The 10,491-nt window shown below is 34.9% G+C and overlaps 1 protein-coding gene and 1 pseudogene across 2 annotated transcripts; both read right to left on the bottom strand.

The window, feature by feature from the left end:
- Positions 1–2,756: 2,756 nt before the first annotated feature.
- LOC140964800 (ycf3-interacting protein 1, chloroplastic-like) lies at positions 2,757–5,423 on the bottom strand. Of its 2 annotated transcripts, XM_073424740.1 has the most exons (6): positions 5,030–5,411; positions 4,889–4,933; positions 4,572–4,685; positions 3,818–3,898; positions 3,142–3,303; positions 2,757–2,951 (listed from the first exon to the last, which is right to left on the bottom strand). In XM_073424740.1, the coding sequence occupies exons 1-6, from the start codon at positions 5,291–5,293 to the stop codon at positions 2,862–2,864; spliced, it is 756 nt and encodes a 251-aa protein (XP_073280841.1). In that variant the 5' UTR covers positions 5,294–5,411; the 3' UTR covers positions 2,757–2,861. The 2 variants fall into 2 exon arrangements, with proteins under 2 accessions (XP_073280841.1, XP_073280843.1); XM_073424742.1 differs by lacking the exon at positions 3,818–3,898 and having other exon boundaries at positions 5,030–5,423.
- Positions 5,424–5,643: 220 nt separating this feature from the next.
- Positions 5,644–8,528, bottom strand: LOC140964608 (probable purine permease 4; annotated as a pseudogene).
- Between the last annotated feature and the right edge of the window lie 1,963 nt (positions 8,529–10,491).

Raw genomic sequence — 10,491 nt, 5'->3', positions numbered from 1 at the left:
ATAATAATAAAGTTTGAATTTGAAATTTTTCTTAAATACATTCATTCAAACAATTGATTGAAATTATTTAACAAAATTTTTGAATTAAGTTCTTATCTTGAAAACAATATAAAAACGAAACAATGAGTAATAATCAATATATATACATATAAATATTATAACTGACTAATAAGATCAATCATGTATAAAATGATCATTAAATAACAACCCGTCTTAGAGTTTTAGTACTAAAAACACTAATCAAATTGTGCAATAATTTTTTTTCTCGATCAATAACATAACCAATTCATTCAATATTTTCTTGTGTCATGATTAATTTGAGAAAAAATTTTCATAAACTTTATCTTTAAGAAACTTAGTTTTGCACTTATAACCACAAGACTGAGGATAACCAACAAGAATTTATAAGCAATGTGAGCAGTTGAGAAAATATTCATCTATTTTCTTCAACTAATTTACTACAAAACCCCCTATAATAAGAGACTAGGTTTTTATATTGCTCAAATTACACTACACGTAATAGATTTATGGAATAAATTTTTTTTTATTTATATTGACCCTGATAAAAATAAATTTATATTGAGTAAAAATTTATCAAAAGAATTAGAAATAATAAATTTATTGAAAGTCCCATAAATTATTTAAAAAATTTATACTGGGCACAAAAAAAAAATTTTGTGTGGAGTGGGTCTCATGTGAGACCGTCTCATAGATCTTAATATGTGAGACGGGTCAATCCTACCCATATTCACAATATAAAGTAATACTCTTGGCATAAAAAGTAATATTTTTTCATGGATGACCCAAATAAGAGATCCGTCTCACAAATATGATCCGTGAGACCGTCTCATATAAGTTTTTGTCATTTGTGTGATAGGAAAGAAAAAATGATCCAAAAATAATAAATTTATGTTGAGGGAATTTGCACTACAATATAATAAGATTTTTTAAAAAAAGTTAATGACCCCAAAAAAATATGTCCGACTCGCCTCCAAGTAGGAACGGCCCTGCTTAAACCTAACATTTGAGTTCTATGTTATTTTAGAGACCAAGTGTTTTTCCGCACAACTTGCATCTTGTTGTGGGGCTCAAACTTATTTAAATGTTGAGACGTGATTGTTCAAAATAATTATCATTTTTTAATCTTGTTTTTGTCAATTGACTTGTACTTATTTTTCCTTACAATTTTAGTCATTTTTCAACCGAGTGCTGACATTTCATCGGACAAGTCAACAATGTGTCGTCGCTCACAATTTTCGGTGACACGTTATCATTCTTCGTCGTCGCGTAGACACTCGATAATAAAGACTAAAATCGAAAAAATGTGCACATATATTAGTGATAACTTGACCAAAATTTTTTAACAGAAAATATACAATTTACATTACCAAAAATATATTTTCCATACGTATGAAGTGCAGATTGTGAGGAATAATTACTCAAACGAAAACCGACTTTTGAAAATATGATTATCAAAGTAATGTGATAGAGTTTTTAATCTTGGTCAGACCTACTAGAAGTATAATAAATTATAAAATTTATAGAGTTTTAAGTTGACTTGGTAAATAGCCAAGTCTCTAAGTAAATAACAAAGCGTAAAATTCAGGTACTTTATTTTACAACAAAATTATGAATAATTGTCGTATCAAAAGAAATTATTAAAATAATTATCGGATGTTTTGCCCAATCCACTTTAGTCCAATCTCGGCCCAGCCCAAATATTCGGGTTACGGCCCAGACGGTAGATGAGATCTTACCTATGTGGGCACTACCCTCAATTCATTTCAACATGTAAGATCTTGTCACACATACAATTTCCAAAAAAAAAAAGTGAGTCCTATATATGCATATGTAAATCTTGGTCATCCATCCTATCATGAGGACAATGTCCACATGGGTAGGATGAAATAAACCCTATTTATTCTACTATGCTGATGAGTGTTTAGATACGGATTAATTGAAAAAGGTAACCTATTTTCATCAATATATATTACATATTCAAGAATCGATTTCCATTTCATGCTGTCAATAATCAACGGGGATTCATTCCCTACTGAGGACCATTGTATATAGATGTGCATACATTTTTTTCACTAAATTTTTGTGATACAAACCAGATGGTGGGCAATTCAGCACTTTTTGTTTCAACAAGCTCGCAAGTGTTGTCTTTATGTTCGAGTATCAGGGAACGGTTCATTGAATTTGGTCCCCTCTTCAACAGCTATTCTGAGGCACAAGCCGGACATAATGAACATCAACAATGTCCATGAATCCGCATTTTTACATACTATCCATCTGATAATTGGAGTACCAAATTGCTAAATTTTCGCATGTTATCATTTGATGCATTGGCTTGAATCACATTTACCATTGTTGTGTGATAATTGACTAATGGAGCTTTATGTTCATTTGCAGAATGGAGCACCAACATAATTTTTTTCATTCCAAAGTTATTTTCTGGGAATTACAGTAACGATTATACCAGATGATCGATTTTCGAATTTCATCGGATAGATCGAGAATACGTTGCTTTTGAATATTCAGTTGATTTGATTAAGTTGTAAACTTCGAATAGGAATTTTTTTTCAAATAAATTAAGCTTTCTTTTTGGAGAAAAGTTGACTGATCAACTTACAAGAATTATTTGGCATGGCTGTTGTGCGTGTCTGTGCTCATGGGTGAAGTAGTGAGCACAAGAAGGTAGATTAAGAGTTTATCGTAAACCTAACTCAGAGTAACATAGGGTTGACTATTAACACAAAATTGAGCAACTTTTTATTCAAATTCGAGTTTGATTCACTTGATTTGAAACAATCAAATAATCTTATTAAAAAAAGGCTAAACAGGTTGTGCGACCATCTCTATTGGAGAGAGTTGTAAAATAGAATCAACACAACAGAGATACCGATAATGACGGGAAACGCCGTAACCAAGTAAAGAGCTCCGTATCCCTGAGACCAGATTCCAGTTAGCTTGGAGAATTATTGTAAAAAAATTCGTATATTATTAAAACACAGATATCATGAGATGTTTATGGAAAATTGTTTGAGACTAGCGATGTTCATGGAATTGACCCAACAATCATCACCAGCCTAGCCCACATGGACCAGATGTTTTAATATTGAGTAAGGAAAAACCTACCACTGCAGGTGGCACTTCCAAATCATCTGTTTCAGCATTTTCAAACTCAGCAGCTGAATCCCAATCTATATTTAGCCTCTTAGAAGCCTCTTTTACATTCACACCAGTATCTGTGACTTTTGCATATAAAGATTTGCTAGGTTTTTTCTTTGGCGCTTCAACCTATCAAAAATATATATATATATGGAAAATGAAATCAATATCTACTACTACTACTACTACTACTACTACTAAACTATTTGTAATTGATCCAACTCATGGTTTTGAGACCACTTCTTCAAGATGTAAGAATATGATTAGAAGCAGTCAAGCCTGATTTCGAGATACTGAACAGTGTAGTAACTAGTGTTGAGATCATGGGAGGAGATACAAGAGTTTATCTATATTTGAAATCAAGTCTAGAAAAAGAATAAAATATTTTATCACATGTCGCAAACTGTTAAGGCTCGAGGAAGTGGATATAGAGACACAAATTATAGACGATATTAATTTGATGGGAAATGACTAAGCATATTCAAACATGGAGAATGGATAGATATACGTAGTCAACCACAAGTTATAGAGATTGAGAGTGTATGATGATAATAGTGAAGCTTCTATCATAGATTGACAAATTTAGGTACAACAGAAGACGTAACTGTTGCACGTTTCGTAATCACTTATAGTTGCTAGTTACCTCCAAATCAGGCCACTGAATCATTTCCTCAGCTAGCATTTGCAAAGCAATACTATTTTTTGGAATTTTTCCTTCATTTACCTATTATACAATTAAATCCATGTAAAGTCTCAAACTCAGGCATATGCACAACTCAAGTACAGAGGATTACCAATTCATATGACCTTCCATGATCCATAAATGCATAAAAGGGTTGGTAAAAAAAAGAAGAAAAAATTGATAACCCAAGCACAATTGATCTACCTTTCTTAGGCTGGTTGCACAACCATTTATAGTGTGTAACTCAAACAAGTTAAACAACTTCCTCTACATGTGCACTAATGTCAATAAAAGGAAGCAAGGATAATATATGCATAAATATGGTTTTTGTTTGTTGACATAAGGATGCTAACTTTCAAGTGAAAACTGCGTTAATGCCTATGAATCATATGATCTAAAAGGAATTAAAGAAAAGAGAGTGAATACGCTTCAGACAACTTTCCTGCATTACCAAAAATAACAAAACATTGTTTCATTGTCACAGAAATTTCGTACATTAAAATATATGAACGAAACTCCTAAACCACCTGAAGCAAGAATGCAAGATTTTCTGCATGGATGAGCATGGGTTTTGCTTCATGACAGATGAAAATAAGCTAGCTAGCCCATTTGACCGGAAAGGATAACAAACGCAAGATATACATCCACTTCATTATGGAAGAGATAGGGAAGCCGTTGGTAATACCCGGACATAGCAACTCAAAGGGGAAGATACCTGTACTAAAGCATCTGCCAGATCATCCCTGGTCGGGGCATTTTCGTCATCAATGCCCAGCAGACGCCTCCGCTCAACATCTCTGGGATCTTCTATCATAATAGTCAATTTAACCTTCAAAAGTAATACCATTTCTGATTAAAAAAATGTTAGAAATCGACTGAGCAAGAAGAGGAAGAGGATTCAGTCGCAAACTTCAGGAGCCAATAAACCAAGATTTTGGAAATAATAACTAACATTGAGAAGACGAAATGAAGCCACCACGATTATAATTACAAGGGTGATTAACTAAAAAAGAAGAGGAAAAGAAATCCAACCTCGTTGAAGAGCATGTCCCTGTTTTTCTTGAGAAGCTCCAAAATCTAGGTAAAAAATTTCGTAAATAACAGGTACGCAGAACACAAAACAAGTAAACATTTGTTTGAAAGTAATCAATGCGAAAGAAGAATTTCCGCAACTGATTTAATTTTGGAGACATATTCAAGGTCCTGAGGATCTGGGTCGCCATCTTCTTCGGTTTGTTCTTCGGCGGTTACAGGAGTGGAGAAGGTATCTTCCTTGTTGACGAATACCAACCCAGAAATGGAGCGATTTCTCCGCCTCGAGCCACCTATGATTCTGGTAAAGGGGAGGTTAAACAAACACACGGGCGGCGAGCTTCTTTGGTTGAAACATGGTGGTACCGTCAGCCACGGCGGACGCGACATACCGTAACCCCCCATTGACAGCCTTAAATACGAGAGAGATTGCGTATACACTGCGTATGGATATGATACTTTCCTTTTTCATATTTGCGTGTTTTTGTCATCACGTTTAGCTTTAGAATTACCACTGTCAAATCAAACCCAAGTGCAGGATTCACTGAGAGTCAAATCAATTTTAGAAAATGGATTTTTATGAAGTTTTGTCGCTTTTGAAGAAACAGATCTGTGGCCGCTTTCGCTTTTGAAGAAACAGAATCTCACACGCAAAACATGGATTCCTGTAGATTTTTTAGATTATCTGTTACACACCAAAATTGGTATAAATATTCAAAATCATTGATGCATTAGGAATTGGATTTTCGCGGATCTATCGTCTCTTCTCTCAGAGGTTTGACATCTTATCTCATGCATCAAGTAAACTAAAAATAAATATAGATTATATTGGGGAACATTACATCACAAAGATGAGTAGCTACAGTTCATAGACATAGTCCTATCGTAATTATTTTGATTTGCCAGAGATTAATTAATTAAAACAAATTTATTTCGTCGAATCATTTCTGGATTTTTTTTATGTGAAGTTTTGTTCATGACATACATGCCGTAGAGATAGGAGCAGAAACCCCAGACTCAGAGCACCGTGGACACCGCCTTCATTCCGCCGAACTTATCCCCGTTAGCGCCCAGCAGCGCCGTCATGCATATCCTCCCGTCAACGACGTCGTCTAGAACACCAATCCCGCTGTTCCCACAAAGCACAATTTCCATGCAATCAAGGTCGATGCCACAGTCACGCAGTATGCAGTGGAACCTTTATCGAACACCCTTGTACTCTCAACCTTCATCACCGAAAATCACCATGTGTCGCACCCACGCCTACGGTGGTTAACACCGTTGCCGCCATTTCCATCACTAGCTGCATCTCCAATACCATATTGTAGCATTCCACTTTCCTGTATATTAGCTCCATCACCGGGAGGTACAAAGCGAACAGCAACCCCGCACCTATAGTTGACAGGAATCCCACCAAGTATTCGGAACGAGTCAAACCAGGGGGTTTGTCGTGGCTGGAACCCAAGCCTACGATCACCGAACTAACAGTCAAGAGTAGGACGCAATCGAGGTTTGTGAAGGTCGCCTTTTGTTTCACTAAAAGCATAGAGAGGACGAGATTGAAAGCCAGTTGGGAAGACAGGACAAGAGAGGACGTGGAGACGGGTGGATACGAAGTCCCCCCAAAAAACAGAAGTTTGTTGGGACCCATAAAGACCCGACAATGATGGACATAAGAAAATCTTGAGAGTGAGTCCAGAGAAAGGGCTCCTCTGATCAGAAGATTTGGAAAGATAGTAAGGGAGATATATTGGATGCAGCAGGACATGAAAACCAGCTGACCGAACCCATGTTGAGACCCATCTGCTGGAACCTTTGTGAATGAAGTAGAACTTGGTGATTAAGCTCGAAGAAACCGAACCCACAAACAGACAAGCGTAATTTATCAGTAGAAGAATAGTGTGGTTGGCATTAGCAGTTCCTTCTTGTGCGTTTCCATGTGCTTCAGCCACAGTTCCTTGGATCTTGACGAACACCCCATGATCTGTTTCAACTTCTGGTTTACTTATTTCATCATTAATAGGTGAAAGTTGAATGCCTTCTTTAGCTGCTGTTGTTGGCGCCTGGAAGTTTGGCCGGACATGGTGTTGTTCTGCGTCACCTTGCAAAACCAAAAGAAGAAGATAAGAAGTGTTGTTCTTGGTTCAGGTCTATATAAATTTATGGGAGCATCAGGAACAAAAAGTTGAAACGAACTAGCAAATTACTCACACCTAGCTAGTCATGAGGGACATAAAATTATTCCAAACGTTGTTTAACAAACAAATTAAAAAGAAACAGAAGCAGAATTATTTGGCTAAGACAAATGGATTTAGGCAGTTACCAGCTAGATTTTGTAGTCCAAGACTATGCGTTTCGAATCGAAAATCTAATTTCTTTTTCCGCACTTTGTACTAGTCTGCTTTTTCTTGCATGAAAAATAATTTCTATTACCCTCTCCTGGCAGTCATAATATAATGTGTGTTCTTGTGTGCGCGTACTTCTTTAACGAATATGTTAAAAACATATGGTATAAGTTAAGATTATTGATTTTTATTTTTCGTTATGGACATCTATATACTACATATAATAGAAGAAATTCTTAGGATTTTCACCAACATTTGTTTTCAGAAAATACTCCAACCAAATCTGATAGATGCGTATGGTTAATTTATTTTAATTTGGACTTTTGATTAGTATTCCTACTTTATGAATACGAGAGATTTGGAAAGAGACAACTAGTATTTGGTGTATGTCATATGGTCTCTACATATAGTTAAGTAAGACTTCTCATAGGCATCAAAATCTAGTAAATAAACATTCATTCAAATTCTCATCATATGATATGGTTAAAGCTCACATGTGCGACTAAGTAACAAAATTTTAAAATCACCTTATCCTTACCATAAAAACCTATAAATCGCCATCTTTTCTGTTAGATGATTAATAATACAATCAGTGTGACCTAATGAATATGATTGAATATGAACATCTAATGATTCCTGCCAGAATAACATAAGACCACCACTCCTGCCTTGAGAATCTGCGATAAAATGTCCAGCAAATTGTAATTAATGCTTCCAGAGTTTGCATTGAGGAGCTCGCATTATTGTTTCACATATAAATAAGAGATTCAGGCGCCTTTCAACTACGTACAAGTCGTTTAAGTTCCCGGAATGCACGTTGGTTCCCAAGCCGCCAAGCATTCCAANGCATCAGTTCGAATCGAGTTCGAATCGAAAATCATAAAAGTTCGAGTTTCGAATCGAGCTTCGAATATGTTTATTCGAATTCGAACTCGAACTCGAACTCGAATACTGAAAATTTCTTAAAATTCGGTTCGATTCGATTCGTTTACAGCCCTAATTCCAAAAGATACAACTCATACCGTTGGGATGTCTGATGAGTTCATTGACCGGGCTTGTTTCCTTGCTACCATAGTGTCTGGATAAATCTAGGGAAGGATTTCAAGATGGTGCTTTCTTCCCACAATGCTCATTTTCTTCTCATGATCCTTTCTGTTTATTCTTTTCTACCTCACAATATCTTCTACTCTTCTAGTCCATCTGTTCTTAGGATTTCTCTCCAACTTTACATCATTGCGATCAATCCCCTCAGATTTTTCTGGAACCATCTCTGCAATATCTCCGCTGTCAACCATTCTGATAAGATCAATTTGCCGGGAACTATCTTGTGATTCAGATTGGAAGTAACCTAAGAAGAGGAACTTGTTCGCTCCGATGTCTCCGAAGCTCGATGGGACGAAGATTTTTTGCTATTCATCGCTGATGATGCTTTCAACCAAACACCATATTCCAACTCAATTTTGTCTGCATCTGGGTCATCGCAATCGAGCACAGAATGCCCAACACATCCACAAGCAAAACAAAAAATTCGAAAGGCGTTCATACAATAAGAGGATGCAAATCTTTTCTTTTAGTTGATTCAGTTTAAACCCATAAACCTCTCTGCAATGATTGATTCAATTTACGAATGATACGGATTCTAGCAAATTTACCCATGCACTGACCACTATCAAGGGTAGCAGTATTACAACTTTAGGAATTTTCGAGACATTGAACTCGAATCTTTTTCATTTTCATATATTTCCATTCTTTCTTCACAAGTAAGACACGGTAAATTTTGTCCGAAAATATCATGTACACACCATTTTAATAATCTAAAAGCAAAAGTTCAAAGATCATGATCAGGTCCGTCGTCTGTTTGCTGCAATATAGCAAACTGATCAGTAGACGAATGACTTTTGTCTTGATTCAAATGGAAGGATATATATCAATGGTGGGTTATTCATAAAATGTAGTCCAAGCACATGTAAGATATATTAAGAAAAGCCGTTTAAGTATTTATAAGCTCTCAACTTTTTTTTGATAATATTGTAATTTTCTATAGGCATGTTCGTCTCTTCAATTTTGGTAATCTGTCTTGTCGAAATAAAGTTTTATTTTTAGGTTTTTTCTGCGCGCGGTTATAGATAACTAGTATAGAGTACCGTACACGTAAATGTCGTGTTGATGTTACATCAGCGTCATGTTGAAGGAAAAACAAAATTCCAAAAAAAAAAAAAATTTGTTGATTAAGGTTGAAATTTCATAACATAAAATACTTGTGAGAATCATGATTTTTGGACATGTAAGTATTTATTTAAATACAGACATGTTTGAGAAAGTATTTTTGAATTATGATATTATTGTAAAAATAATAAATTCAAAAATACTAAATAATACATGGTATGAGTTTTCAATAAATAGATGAAATTCGAAAATACAGTACAATATATTCAAGAAATTTGAAATTTAAATATAGGATATCAATCAAATTTTGAAGAAAATATTACATGCAAGACAGTTTTTGCTCAACAAGAAAGCAAATAAATTTAATGCAATCTAGGGACTTCATAAACTTGTACAAGAAAACAGTCTACATCCTACCACCTAATCCAATAGAAATTTCGAAAATTTTTGCATATACTTGGGAACCAAGTTTTTCAAAATATGTCATGATATTATATATGGAAGAAGCATCTCAAAATTATAAAAGAATTATATCAAATTTATAAAAGAATTATCAACCGAATTATAGTAAGATTTTTACCTCACCACCTCTAAATACCTCCACCCCATTTTCAAAAATCACACTTTCAAATTTACTATATATTTCGAAAAACCTCCCTCAAGTGCTGCAAAATTTTCAAAGATTTTTCAAGACGAAGTTCTGTCTATTTTTTGAGTGATATGTTCAGGCCAAGATTCTGTCCAAATCTGATCTTCATCATTCAAAATACACTGTCATATGTAATGAACATCATATTCAAAATGCAGCCAAATCCAACAGTTAGTTTTTGTATATAGTTTTCGCAAGAAAATTGCTTAGATTCTAGGCAAGAATAATATACCTAAGATTTTGCGTCCATAATAAGGTTAAAACGATTTTCAAACCTGATTTTCACCATTCGCAATTTATTTAACTTACTTGTGAATGTAGTGTCCAAGTTAAGCCCGATCCAACGGCACAATCAGTTGCAAAGAATTTTGCAAGAGAACTGATTTTTGGCCGAAGTGCATTTATGTTTTCGAAGTATCGTTTGTGTGATTCTTATGTGGTTT

The sequence above is a fragment of the Primulina huaijiensis genome, chromosome 18 (genome assembly GCF_012295235.1).
Source record: "Primulina huaijiensis isolate GDHJ02 chromosome 18, ASM1229523v2, whole genome shotgun sequence".
Lineage (NCBI taxonomy): Eukaryota > Viridiplantae > Streptophyta > Magnoliopsida > Lamiales > Gesneriaceae > Primulina > Primulina huaijiensis.
Note: the sequence above shows the minus strand (reverse complement) of the source record. Positions and strands in the feature narration are given on the sequence as shown.